Source organism: Erinaceus europaeus, chromosome 13, assembly GCF_950295315.1.
Source record: "Erinaceus europaeus chromosome 13, mEriEur2.1, whole genome shotgun sequence".
In the NCBI taxonomy this organism is placed as follows: Eukaryota; Metazoa; Chordata; class Mammalia; order Eulipotyphla; family Erinaceidae; genus Erinaceus; species Erinaceus europaeus.
This window is the reverse complement of record NC_080174.1, coordinates 99,134,100-99,147,752: the sequence shown is the minus strand read 5'-3', so window position 1 is coordinate 99,147,752 and position 13,653 is coordinate 99,134,100. Positions and strand designations below refer to the sequence as shown.

The window sequence follows — 13,653 nt, the reverse complement described above, 5'->3', positions numbered from 1 at the left end:
CTGCCAATGTGAGGAGTGCTCAAAACACTGTCTCCCCCAGTGATTGCAAGGAGGCTTTAGAAATACAGACGTCAGGGAGGCGGGCGGTGGCGCAACGGGTTAAGCGCAGGTGGCGCAAAGCACAGGGACCCGGCTTACGGATCCCGGTTCGAGCCCCCTGCTCCCCACCCGCAGGGGAGTCGCTTCCCGGGACCTGAAGCAGGTCTGCAGGTGTCTGTCTTTCTCTCCCCCTCAACAACGACAACAACAATAATAACAACAAGGGCAACAAAAGGGAATAAATAAAATAAATATTTAAAATATATTTATCCCCTTTTGTAGCCCTTGTTTTATTGATGTAGTTGTTTTTGTTGTTGTCGTTGTTGGATAGGACAGAGAGAAATGGAGAGAGGAGGGGAAGACAGGAGGAGAGAAAGACACCTGCAGACCTGCTTCACCGCCTGGGAAGCGACTCCCCTGCGGGTGGGGAGCCAGGGACTCGAACCAGGATCCTTATGCCGGTCCTGGTGCTTTGCGCCCCGTGCACTTCACCTTCTGCGCTACCGTCCGACTCTCTGATTTTTATTTTTTGACCACAGCTGCTCAGCTCAAGCTTAGGATGGTGATGAAAATCGAACCCAAGACTTCCGCTTCCGCAGGCCAGCATTTCTGTAAAAACTGTCGCTCTCCCAGCGGCTCTCAGTGCGGCCTTTGCTCTGATCTCGCTTTTCCAAGACTGTTTATTAGTTCAGGGGAGGAGGAGGCTGAGCACCAGAGGCAGCGGCCCCGACAGCAACGCCGCCCACACCCCACGCCCCTGCAGCCGCGCCGCCCCCTGCAGCCCTACTCCCCTGCAGCCTCGTCCCCAGACAGCTACATGCCCCTGCAGCCTGGCGCCCCCGCAGACCCGCCCTTTCGGACCCCGCCTCTGCAGACCCGCCCCCGCAGCTCCGGATCCCGCAGCTTCCGCCCCCGCAGCTCCGGATCCTGCAGCCCCGCCCCCCAGCTTCCGCCCCCGCAGCTCCGGATCCCGCAGCCCCGCCCCCGCAGCTCCGGATCCCGCAGCTCACACCCCCGCAGCTCCCGTCTCCGCAGCCCAGTCCCTGCAGCCCCGACGCCCCCGCAGCGCCGACGCTCCCGCAGCCCCGGCGGCCTCTGCCCCCCCCCCCCCCCCCCCCGCACAGGTCGAGGCTCCGCAGCCCCCGCACAGCCCTCCCCGGAGCTGCCGCCAGGGGGCGCGCGAAGCTGCGGGCGCGATTTGTCCCTCGCGGCGGCCCGTACCCGGCGCGGCGGCGGGACAACGTGTCTGGGCTTCCGGCCGCCTGTCCGCCTGCGTCGGTCGCTGCGATGGAGGACGGGCCCGAGGAGCAGCCGGAGTTCTCCTACCGCCAGGTACGCGGGAGCCGGGCGCCGACCGCTGTGGGGCGGACACGCCGGGGCGCCGCCCGACCCTCCCCCCGCGGCTGTGGCGCACCGCAGACTGCGCATGCGCCGGCCTGGCTGCGGGCGGGGGGGGGGCCCGGGCGGTTTCCATGGCGACGGGCGGCCGGTCCCCGCGCGGGGAGGCGGTTTCCATGGCGACAGGCGGCCGGTCCCGCGCGGGGAGGCGGTTTCCATGGCGATGGGCGGCCCGTCCCCGCGCGGGGAGGTGGTTTCCATGGCGACGGGCGGCCGGCCCCGGGCTGCGCGGGCGCGGAGCAGCTCAGGGTCGTTCTCTTGACTTGGTGGCCGCCTCAGGGCCCCTCCCGCCTTTTCTCTGAGCAAAGAGACGATGGACAGTCCCACCCAGGCCGCGGTGCCACTGAGCGCGGCTGATGGGACGCGGGCTGCACCCTGCCTGCCTACTGAGCCGCACGTTTCCTTTACCTTCTTTTCCGTTTAGAAAGCTGTTTCTGTAGGGCGGAGAAGAGAGCATCATGCTTATGCGGACTCTCCAGCCCAAGGCCCCGGAGCCCCAGGTTCAGTCCCCCGCACCACCATAAGCCAGAGTTGAGCAGGGCTCTGGTTAAAAATAATAATAATGTGTTATGGAGACAGAACCCAGGTGTCGCTCTGACATGTAATGCCAGGGCTCGCTCTCAGGACTTACGCTTCAGGTCAAACGCCGGACCCACTAGGCCACCTCCCTGGGCCACAAACATTGTTTTTTGGGTTTTTTTTGACATTTAAAAAATATTTATACCCTTTTGTTATTGTTGTTGTTATTGCTGCCATTGTTGTTGGCTAGGACAGAGAGAAATGGAGAGAGGAGGGGAAGACAGAGGGGGAGAGAAAGACAGACACCTGCAGACCTGCTTCACCGCCCGTGAAGCGACCCCCCTGCAGGTGGAGAGCCAGGGGCTCGAACCAGGATCCTGACGCCGGTCCTTGCGCTTCGCGCCACGTGCGCTCAACCCGCTGCGCCACCGCCCGACTCCCAGGCTTAGTTTTCTTATGTGGAGAATGGGTCTTGAGCTGTGTCTTTAATTGGTGCTGGGTGAGGGCTGTGTGGCCTAGCACGGCAAAGTTCAGGATGGCAGGACCGGGCTGTCAGCCCAGGAAACACACACGAGTTTCCTGTCTAGGAGACTTTCAGCACTTGCATCTCGGACGCAGTTTGCCCAGCTCCCCCGGACTTTGAGCAGTTCAGGTCTTCAGAGAGACATGCAAGACCAGTGCAGCGAGAACAGGAGACGGAGAACACGGGCGAGCCCAGAGCATGACTCCTGCGTGCGCTCTCTCGGGCAAGCCCAGTGCTCGGCCACTGAGCCAGCTTCCTGGCAGCCACCTGTCGTTCTCTGTTAAAATACTTATTTGTTTGTTAAACAGAGAGGGGGAGAGAAGAGAACCAGGGCATTTCCTGAAGCAGTCGGGAGAGTTCCTGTCCTGTTCCTTTACGCGGGGAGCCTCTCTCTCCCAGGAGGATGGTCCTTTTGCCTTCGACCAAGGTCCTCAGTGTACCTGGTCTTGTGATGTCGGAGACCGAGGCAGGGAAGTGCCGTGTGTTCCCAGGCCACGTTTCCATTCAGATAAAGAAAGAGGGAGGGAGCCGGGCTGTAGTGCAGCAGGTTAAGCGCAGGTGGCGCAAAGCACAAGGACCGGCATAAGGATCCCGGTTCGAACCCCGGCTCCCCACCTGCAGGGGAGTCGCTTCACAGGCGGTGAGGCAGGTCTGCAGGTGTCTGTCTTTCTCTCCTCCTCCCTATCTTCCCCTCCTCTCTCCATTTCTCTCTGTCCTATCCAACAACGATGACACCAATAACAATAACTACAACAATAAAACAACAAGGGCAACAAAAGGGAATAAATAAATAAAATAAATATTAAAAAAAAAAAGAAAGAAAGAGGGAGAAGGGACCGGGCTGTGGTGCACCTGGATGAACCCACAGACTGTTAATGCTCAAGGACCTGGGTTCAGGCCCCTGGACCCCACCTGTAGGGAGGAAGCCTTCTGAGCAGTGAAACAGGGCTTGAGGTGTCTCTCTGTCTCTCCTCCATCTCTTTCTTCCCTCTGGATTTCTCTGTCTCTAGCCAATAAATAGATCATAAAACATTAAAAAAACACAACACAGGGAGAAACACCCAGGGCCAAAGCTGTTCCCGCGCACAGCAGGGAGACCCGCAGCAGGTGAGCCGCGCCCCCGGCCCGAAGCATCCTCCCGCCACAGAGCACCTGCGTTCAGCTGCTGCCACACCCAGTCCGACCCCGTCTCCAGCACAGACGAGACGAGACGCACCACGGGGCTCCAGCAAGTCTATAAAGGAGACCAGGGCCTTGAATGAGCTTGTGCGGCTGCTTGATGCCTCTCAGAGCGGGAGAGAAAGGTTTTTCAGGCTCTAAAGGGTTGCTGACCATCAGGGAGGGCTCCGCTGAGGGGGCTGAGCAAAGCAGCTGTCAGAGGAGGCTCAGCTGTGTGCACCCTGGGCTCTGCTGGTGTCCTGCGCCTCCCTTTTCTTTCCTTCCTTTTTAAAAAATATTTTTTTTATTTATTCCCTTTTGTTGCCCTTGTTGTTTTATTGTTGTAGTTTATTATTGATGTTGTCATTGTTGGATAGGACAGAGAGAAATGGAGAGAGATGGGGAAGACAGAGAGGGGGAGAGAAAGACAGCCACCTGCAGACCTGCTGCACCGCCTGTGAAGCGACTCCCCTGCAGGTGGGGAGCCGGGGGCTCAAACCGGGATCCTTATGCCGGTCCTTGCGCTTCGCGCCAAGTGCGCTTAACCCTCTGCGCTACCGCCCGACTCCCTCTTCCTTTTTTTTTTTTCTGTCACTTGCAGGCCTGGGGCTGGCAGCAGGGACTTGTCACAGAGGGAGGGGTCCCTTTTGGGGACTCGGTTACCTTGAGGTCAGAATTCTCTCTGTTTTCTCACTGCCTCCCAGACACCAGGGAGGCTTGTGTAGGAGCTTGGCACAGAGTGGTGGCGTGAGCTGGCAGAGTCACACGGGTATCTGTAGGTGCCCGTCCGGCTTCTCTCCCCGCCGACCTGCCCTTGTAGTTCCTTCCCAGGACTGGACCTGAATGGTGACCGTCACCGGGGAGGCAGCGCGTCTGGAGGCAGGCCGGAGGGAGGGAGGGCTGGCGGGCTGAGTAGGACCCTCCCTCGGGGAGGCCCTCGTCCATCATGGAGGGCGCTGGAGCGGACCTTGTCCTCCCCACTGTGGAAGCTCCCGCTGCAGCCTCACTCACAAAGCGCCATGGTCTTTGCTGCAGAGGCTGAAGGCAGCGGTCCACTACACCGCCGGCTGTCTCTGCGAGGAAGTGGCGTCGGACAAAGAGGTGCAGTTCAGCAGGCAGACCATCGCCGCCATCTCAGAGCTGACTTTTCGACAGTGCGGTAGGTAGCAGGGCTCTGCCGTGCCGAGCGTCTCGGGTCGAGCTTGCCGAGGACGGAGGCGGGGTGCGGCTGTGCGCGTCTTGCCAGCAGGATCACTGCCGTGGGCCACCGGGCTTCCTGGCTGTGAGAGCTAGAAAGGTTATACAGAAAGGATTTTTTATTATTTTTTCTTTATTGGGGGATTGACGTTTTACAGTCGACAGTAAAATACAGTAGTTTGCACATGCATCACATTTCTCAGTTTTCCACATAACAATTCAGCCCCCTCTAGGTCCTCCTCTGCCATCCTGTTCCAGGACCTGAACCCTCCCCCAGACCCCAGAGTCTTTGACTTTGGTGCAGGACACCCACTCCAGTCCAAGTTCTGCTTAATGTCTCCCCTTCTGATCTGATTTTTCAAATTCTGTCTGTGAGTGAGAGCATCCCATATTCATCCTTCCCTCTCTGGCTGATCTCACTTCACAGGATTTTTTCAAGCTGCATCCCAGATGGGCTGAAAATGGTGAAGTCACCGTTTTTAACAGCCGAGTAGTATTCCATGGTGTATCTAGACCACAACGTGCTCAGCCACTCATCTGGTGTTGGACACCTGGGTTGCCTCCAGGTTTTGGCTGTTACAGATTGTGCCACTGTGAACACAGGTGCACACAGATCTTTTGGATTTTTCCCCCCTTTTGTTGCCCTTGTAGCTTCGTTGTGGCTATTATCATTGCCCTTGTTGACGCAATTCGTTGTTGGATAGGACAGAGAGACATGGAGAGAGGAGGGGAAGACAGAGAGGGGGAGAGAGAGACAGACACCTGCAGACCTGCTTCACCGCCCGTGAAGCGACTCCCCTGCAGGTGGGGAGCCGGGGGCTCGAACCGGGATCCTGACGCCGGTCCCTGCGCTTTGCGCCACGTGCGCTTAACCCGCTGCGCCACCGCCCGACCCCCAGAAAGGATTTTTTAACTTTATTTCATTTGATAGGTCAGAGAGAAATTGAGGAGGAGGGACAGAGAGAGAGACCCCTGCAGCCCTGCGTCACCACTTGTGAGACTTCCCCCCTGCAGGTGGGGGCCAGGGGCTTGAACCTGAGTCCTTGTGTCTGGTATAAGTAAGTACATTAACCAGGTGTGCCACCATCTGCCCCCTAGAGAGCATTTCTTTCCATCACACTGGTATTGCAGCCTCAGCACCTGTACACAAGAGTGTGCCCCAAACTGCCTGGGAGGCTAGGTGGCGACACTTTTACTTCATTGTGTTAAAACATTTTTATTTCACTTTTAATTCCATAGCTGGATCTGTGGCCCTGGTATCGTTTGACTTCAGAGACAATCACTGTGCTTACAAGTACTGACCTGTAGCTAGATTTAAAGAAGGGAGACTTCCGCGAGCCAAAGGTGTAGCCACAATGACCAGAAGACGTGTGATGAGGGTGGGGGTGGGGGAAAGACAGAGGCCTTAGGAAATGAGCAGGCTGGCGCCCCCGGCCGCCCTGTGGCCTTGGAGCCCCTCCCTGACCTGTAAAGGCAAAGGCGTTGCATCAGTCCCTGGAAGCGGTGCTGACCCCCCGTGGGAGAAGGCGGAGGTGAAGGCGGCTCAAGCGCATCTCTCTTCTCTTTCAGAAAACTTTGCCAGAGACCTTGAGATGTTCGCAAGGTGGGTAGAGCGCCTGTGTGGCCTTGGGCGTGCCGGCGGCGCCCTGCGTTGATGGCGGGTTGCAGAAGAGCTTCGGCTCACCTGTTGCTTTTGTGTTTCACGGAGGCTTTGTCTCCACAAGCAAGAGATGTCTGCTTCAGTCACGTCTGTTCAGACCTTACACTTCTTCTCTTCTTGGAAACAGCTCCGTTTTCACGTCAAAGGCAGGCACAGAATGTGGCTGGTAGACAGATGACGACTTGTCTCACCGGTGCTGAGTGTCGGCACTGGGTGCCCGCCCGCCCGCCCACCCTCGCCGTGGTGGCCTCTGGTGAGCGTGGCCGGGAGCAGGCCCGCCATTGTGGCTGTGCTGGCCGCCTCTGTGCTCGCTCTGGGAACAACTGCACAAATACCGGAACTGAAAATGAAGTCAGAAACCTTGGGTGGGGGAAGATAGCTTAATGGTTATGCAAAGAGACTCTCCTGCCTGAGGCTCCAGAGCCCCAGGATCAATCCCCCGCACCACCATAAGCCAGAGCCGAGCAGTTCTCTGGGGGAAAGAAAAGAGAAAGAAGTCAGAAATCGCCAGTGTTGGTAAGGAGGGTGGGACCCGCAGTCTGAGTGCTGGACTCACAGGAGCCCCAGCTCAGCCTCCAGTCACACACGTGCCAGACAGGTGCCGGGATCACGCACCCTGGGACGGGCCCACGTGGCGCACCCAGTAGGCGCACAGGTTACTGAGCTCGAGGACCAGGCTCGCCCTGCTCCCACCTGCAGGGGAGAAGCTTCACAGCAGTGGAGCGGGCCTGCAGGCGTCTCCGCCCCTCTCTACCTCCCTGTCTTTCACCTCCCCTCGGAACAGGCAAGAAAAACTGGCCACGGGGAGCGCTGGGGCTGCGCAGGCACGGGCCCGTCGTCATCTGGCAAAAGGGGCCGCCAGAACCACACAGAGGAGCGTGCGGCCGGCACAGCGACTGACTGTGCTCCTCAGGCTGGCGGACAGCACCCCTGTGCCGCCCTGGCTCTCGCCGCTAAGCACTGAAGACCTTTCTGTTGTCAACACTGAGCTTTCACGGCGTGGGGGTGATTTTTTGCAGGGTGTGAAAGGGACAGAGTATCTGAGCTTCCTGCGGTGTGGCGGGGCCAGGCTGGAGCCCGGGTCCAAGCAGCGCGCTGCCCGCATGAGCTGCGTGGCGAGCCCTCTGTTACCGCCGCTGTTCCAGTTGTAAGCGCGGAGGAGTGGCTCAGCCGGGAGAGCCCAGTTCCAGTGCGCCCAGAGCTGCTGCTTTGGTCTCTGGTGCCCTGGTGCTGGAGGGGCCTCTGTCCTCTCCTTGTCTGTGAAATGAGTGAAGGCACGGCCGGGTGGTGGCGCACCTCGTTCAGCGCACACGCTACAGTGCACAGAGACCCGGGTCCGAGCCCCCAGTCCCCCCCCCCCTACAAGCGGAAAGCTTTGTGAGTGGTGAAGCAGGGCTGCAGGTGTCTCTCTGTCTCTCTTCCTCTCTCCTCCTTCCCTCTCGATTTCTGACCGTCTCTATCCAATAAAGATAGATAGATATATAGATATATTGCCTCCAGGGTTATCGCTGGGGCTCGGTGCCTGCACTACGAATCCACTGCTCCTGGAGGCTGTTTTTTCCCTTTTGTTGCCTTGTTGTTTATTGTTGCTGTAGTTATTATTGTTGATGTCATCGTTGTTGGATAGGACAGAGAGAAATGGAGAGAGGAGGGGAAGACAGGGGAGAGAAAGGCAGACACCTGCGGACCTGCTTCACCGCCTGGGGAGCGACTCCCCTGCAGGTGGGGAGCCGACCCAAGCAACAGATGTCTGACCTCCGCTGCAGGCGGCTGGCGGGAGCTGTGCACAGCTGGCCCCATGCACGGCTGCAGCGCGCTCTGTCCGTCAGGCTTCGTCTGACTTCATCTCCTGTCGGTCTGCATTGTGTTTCCGCCATTTTCTCCTCACTAAGGCTGTGGTGGTCGGCTGAGCCAGTCAGTCTGGGGAGGCCTGGCGCCTGGTCTCGGCCTGGGCTGGCAGGGCGGCTTCTGCTCTGACAGACTTTCTTTGGTGAGTGTCTTGGCTCATTGCTTCACTCACACGCATGTCATTATTGCTTGTTCTAAAAAGGCAGGCTGGGAGTCGGGTAGCAGCGCAGCGGGTTAAGCGCACGTGGCGCAAAGCGCAAGGACCGGCGTAAGGATCCTGGTTCGAGCCCCCGGCTCCCCACCTGCAGGGGAGTCGCTTCACAGGCGGTGAAGCAGGTCTGCGGGTGTCTGTCTTTCCCCCCTCTCAGTCTTCCACTCCTCTCTCCATTTCGCTCTGTCCTATCCAACAGGTACACAACATCAGTAACAAAAATAATAACTACAACAATAAAACAAGGACAACAAAAGGGAAAATAAATAAACATTAAAAAATAAAAACAGGGCAGGGGTAGATAGCATAATGGTTATGCAAAGAGACTTTCATGCCTGAGGCTCCAAAGTCCCAGGTTCAGTCCCCTGCACCACCATAAGCCAGAGCTGAGGAGTGCTCTGGTAAAAAAATTAAAAAATAACAAATAAATCTTAAAAAAAAAAAAAAGCCAGGCTACAAGGGGTTGGGCAGTAGCTCAGCGGGTTAAGTGCAAGTGGTGCAAAGCAAGGACCAGCATAAGGTTCCAGGTTCGAGCCCCCGGATCCCCACCTGCAGGGGAGTCACTTCACAGGCGGTGAAGCAGGTCTGCAGGTGTCTGTCTTTCTCTCCCCCTCTGTCTTCCCCTCCTCTCTCCATTTCTCTCTGTCCTATCCAACAACGATGACTTCAACAACAACAATAACAGCTACAACAAGGCTACAACAACAAGGGCAACTAAAGGGAAAAAAAAAAAGGCCTCCAGGAGCAGTGGATTCATGGTGCAGGCGCTGAGCCCCAGCAGTAACCCTGGAGGAAAAGAAAAAAAAAATCCAGGCTACTGAGACATCGTGCCAGTTTGATGGCCGGCCTTGAACGTTTGTATTTTGTCCAAATGTAACAGCACTAAACAATGGGTGACTCGTTCCCGCCCCTCTGCAGACATGCGAGAAGAAGCACAATCAACACTGAAGATGTGAAGCTGCTGGCCAGGAGGAATCACTCACTGGTGAGCGATGACTCCCCCCACCACCACCAGGGCACATCATTCCCAGCTGACCACTTGCCAGGAGGAGGCTGGAGCCCTTCAGCCTGCTGGTGACTTAAGTCTTTCTTTCCTCACGATGGATCCTGCTGAGCCGATCTGAAAACCTCTGTTCACCACTCTGTTTTCATGATTTGCTGGTTTGTACTGTCTCAGAAAAATCGGTCCCGGCGTGATGCCAGAGGCTGGTCACGGACGCAGTGAACGGGAAAGGTCACTCTGGTGCCCACTCCCTGCGGGCCAGGTCTGTGCGGCTGGGGTGTGGCGATGCAGCCCGGCTTCTCTCTCTGCAGAGGAAACTCGGTTGTCTTGACCAAGCTTCAGGCGTCAGACCCAGCGGCCTGAGCAGCAGCTTCCTCATGGCCGAAGTGCCTCCCGTCACGGGAACGTGGCAGGGCAGGGGGCGTGGGGCCTGCTCTCTGCTTCTGCCCTCTGTGTATTGTCTGTCATACAGCCATCTTGGGGGACTGACTTCTGTCATTTATCCCTAGGCATTCCAGCTCCCTCCTGTCTTCTAAAAGATGTTTATTTGGTGTTTTTTGTTTGTTTGTTTTTGCCTCCACGGTTATCTCTGGTGTTTGGTGCCTGCACTACAAATCCACTGCTCCTGGAGGCTATTTTTCCATTGTTGTTGGTGTTGTTATTGTTGATGTTGTTGTTGGATAGGGCAGATTGACTGCCGGGAGAGGTAGAGTCATGCAGGCCTCCAGCCCCAGCCCCTTGTTGTTTATCATTGCTGTTTTTATTGTTGTTGTTGTTGTCGTTGTTGGATAGGACAGAGAGAAATGGAGAGAGGAGGGGAAGACAGAGGGGGAGAGACAGACAGACACCTGCAGACCTGCTTCACCGCCTGTGAAGCGACTCCCCTGCAGGTGGGGAGCCGGGGTTCGAACCGGGATCCTTACGCCGGTCCTTGCGCTTTGTGCCACCTGTGCTTAACCCGCTGCGCCACCGCCTGGCCTCCCTCATTGTTTACTTGAAACGCAGAGAAAGAGCGAGAACTGGAATGTCACACGCACTCTGGCACCTTGACACTGGGGCTTGAGCTTGGGGCCTCTTGCCTGAGCGTCCTGTGCTGTGTCCACCTCCTGGGCTCCATTCCTCATGTCTCTTCATGATTTTCATGGTTATTTATTTTATTTCTATTTTTTCATTATTATTATTACTCATTTTTAATTTTATTGTTACCAGGTTATGGCTGGGGCTTTGGTACCTGCTCAACAAATCCACCACTTCTAGTGACCATGCTTCCATTCTTACCCAATTTTATTTTATAGGAGAGCAATTGAGAGTGATAAGGGAGATAGGGAGAGAGACCCCTGCAGCCCTGCTTCACTGCTTACCTGTCAAGCTTCCCCCTGCAGGTGGGGACCCGGGGGCTTGAACCTGTGTCTTTGACTGTGGTAAATTGTGTGCCCAACGGCTGCGGTACTGAGGGTAGGGGCTTTATTTGTAAAGATGGAGGAGGAGAGAGGGAGAGGGAAGAGAGAGAGGAGACACCCAGTTCCTCTGGACTGTCCTGGGGTCAGCCCACTGCCTGCTGTTATGCCCCTGGTGCAGCCCAGGACCCTGCCCACGGCATGGCACAGTTAAGCGCAGGTTGTGCAAAGCACAAGGACCGCTGCAAGGATCCAGGTTGAAGCCCCTGGCTCCCCACCTGCAGGGGGGTCGCTTCACAGGCGGTGAAGCAGGTCTGCAGGTGTCTGTCTCCCTCTCTGTCTTCCCCTCCTCACTCTATTTCTCTCTGCCCTATCCAACAACAACGACATCAATAACAATAATAACTAAAAATAAAGCAACAAGGGCAATAAAAGGGAATACATAAATATTTTTTAAATATAAGAAATAAAAATAAAAGATATGACTTCCTTAAAAAGAAAGAAAGGAATGAAACCTGGGGGTAGATAGCCTTGTGGTTCTTCAAAGAGATTCTCTGCCTGAGGCTGAGAAGTCCCAGGTTCAATCCCCTGCACCACCATCAGCCAGAGCTGAGCAGGGCTCCAGGGGTAAAAAAAAAAAAATGTAACCCTGAATTTCTGCTCAAATTCTCTGGGTAGGGGGCTGGGCAGTAGCGCAGCGGGTTAAGTACACGTGGTACAAAGCGCAAGGACCGGCATAAGGATCCCGGTTCGAGCCCCCAGCTTCCCACCTGCAGGGAAGTCGCTTCCCAGGCGGTGAAGCAGGTCTGCAGGTGTCTGTCTTTCTCTCCCCCCTCTCTGTCTTCCCCTCCTCTCTCCATTTCTCTCTGTCCTAGCCAATGACGATGACATCATCAACAACAACGACATCAGTAACAACAAAAACAAGGGCAGCAAACAAATTATTTGGGTAGGAGTGGTTGGGATTAGGTGTATGTTTTTCTTTTCTAGTTTTATAAAATGGCTTACAGCCAAATAAAAATATAATTGTTTGATTTCTTTGTAGCTAAAATACATCACAGAGAAAAATGAAGAGATTACTCAGTGTAATCTAGAGCGAAAAACGAAGAAGAAGAAGAAGTCAGAGGATGAAGGTGGGAATTCAGCGGAGCCCACGGAGACTGGAGTGGGGGGAAAGGAGTGATGTTCTGCTTTCTCTTCTCGCTCCCCTTCATTGAATAAATACTTGTGGAAACACTGACTGATCAGCTCTTGGTCTGGGAGGAAGCACAGTGGGTAGTGCCGGGCTCTCCAGCATGAGGTCCTGAGTTCCACCCCGGGCATCACTCAGGCCAGACTCATGCTCTGGTTCTCAGATCAGTAAATTGAAACAGGAGCAGCAGCCGTCAGCAGACAGACACACTCCAAACAGGTGTCCTGAGCGTCTTGGCAGGGAAAGCGGGACCCCGAGGAGGCTACAAGGCCTGTGTGCTCTCAGCTTTGCAAGGGCACATCTCACAGAGACTTGGAAAGCCTTCCGTTCTCACCAGCTCTTCATCTCTGGGACTCCACCACTCTAGAAGTCTTTCATGTAAAAAGCAGACGGTTATATACCTACTAGTTTTTCCAAAACGGAGACCCCAGATCTTCATCTGCAATATTCTTGCCTCTAGGCTCACGGTTAGTCAGCAGTCTGTTCTGCCTTATATCTTTTTTTAAATAATTTTTTAAATGTTTATTTATTCCCTTTTGTTGTCCTTGTTGTTTTGTTGTTGTAGTTATCGTTGTTATTGATGTTGTGTTGGCTCGGACAGAAATGGAGACAGGAGGGGAAGACAGAGAGGGGGAGAGAAAGACAGACACCTGCAGACCTGCTTCACCTACAGGTGGGGAGCCGGGAACCAGGATCCTTACACCGGTCCTTGAGCTTCATGTCATGTGCGCTTAATCCACTGGGCTACTGCCCACCCCTTCTTAAGACTTTTTAAAATTTTTTTATTACCTCTATTTATTTATTGGATAGAGACAGTCAAAAATTGAGAAGGGAGGGGGAAATAGGAAGAGACAGACACCTGCAACCCTGTTTCACCACTCACAAAGTTCTCCCCCTGCAAGTCGGGGTTGGGGGTTTTAACCCTGGTCCTTGTGCACTAGAACACATGTGTTAATCCAGGTGCGCTACCACCCAGCCCCAGCTTCCTTATTATTATTATTTTTTTGCCTCCAGGTTTATTGCTGGGGCTCGGTGCCTGCACTCCGAATCCACTGCTCCTGGAGGCCATCTTTTTCGCCTTTGTTACTAGATTAAGCGCATGTGGCACAAAGTGCAAGGACGGGCCTAAGGATCCCGGTTCGAGCCCCCGGCTCCCCACCTGCAGGGGAGTCACTTCACAGGCGGTGAAGCAGGTCTGCAGGTGTCTATCTTTCTCTCCCCCTCTCTGTCTTCCCCTCCTCTCTCCATGTCTCTCTGTCCTATCTAACAATGACATCAGTAACAACAACGACTACAACAACAATAAAAAGACAACAAATGCAACAAAAGGGAAAATAAATAAAATTACAAAAAAACAATTTTTTTAAATGTTTAAAAAAAAAAAGGTGTCGAAATAGTGAAAGCACGTGCGTAGGCTAAGTGAAGCGCATCACAGGGCTGTGTCGTTCAAGTGGAATATGAGCAGCCAAAGCAAATGATGTGTTGGAGAAGCAGCAAACGCTCTTGGC

At 55.1% G+C, this 13,653-nt stretch overlaps 2 protein-coding genes across 2 annotated transcripts in view; one reads left to right on the top strand and one right to left on the bottom strand.

Annotated features, from left to right (window-relative positions):
- DFFA (DNA fragmentation factor subunit alpha) overlaps positions 1 to 13,653 on the bottom strand; it is a 401,378-nt gene that overhangs the window by 183,447 nt on the left and 204,278 nt on the right. The window lies entirely within an intron of this gene.
- CENPS (centromere protein S) lies at positions 1,214 to 12,193 on the top strand. The gene is made up of 5 exons (XM_060170928.1): positions 1,214 to 1,371; positions 4,673 to 4,796; positions 6,404 to 6,437; positions 9,434 to 9,538; positions 11,999 to 12,193. The coding sequence occupies exons 1-4, from the start codon at positions 1,327 to 1,329 to the stop codon at positions 9,507 to 9,509; spliced, it is 279 nt and encodes a 92-aa protein (XP_060026911.1). The 5' UTR covers positions 1,214 to 1,326; the 3' UTR covers positions 9,510 to 9,538; positions 11,999 to 12,193.

Bases quoted from the DNA above. Each gene is read 5' to 3' on its own strand.
- CENPS (XM_060170928.1), top strand. From the start codon at position 1,327: ATGGAGGACGGGCCCGAGGAGCAGCCGGAGTTCTCCTACCGCCAG. The intron at 1,372-4,672 runs GTACGCGGGAGC...TCTTTGCTGCAG, and splicing joins CGGAGTTCTCCTACCGCCAG to AGGCTGAAGGCAGCGGTCCA. The intron at 6,438-9,433 runs GTGGGTAGAGCG...CAAATGTAACAG, and splicing joins GACCTTGAGATGTTCGCAAG to CACTAAACAATGGGTGACTC.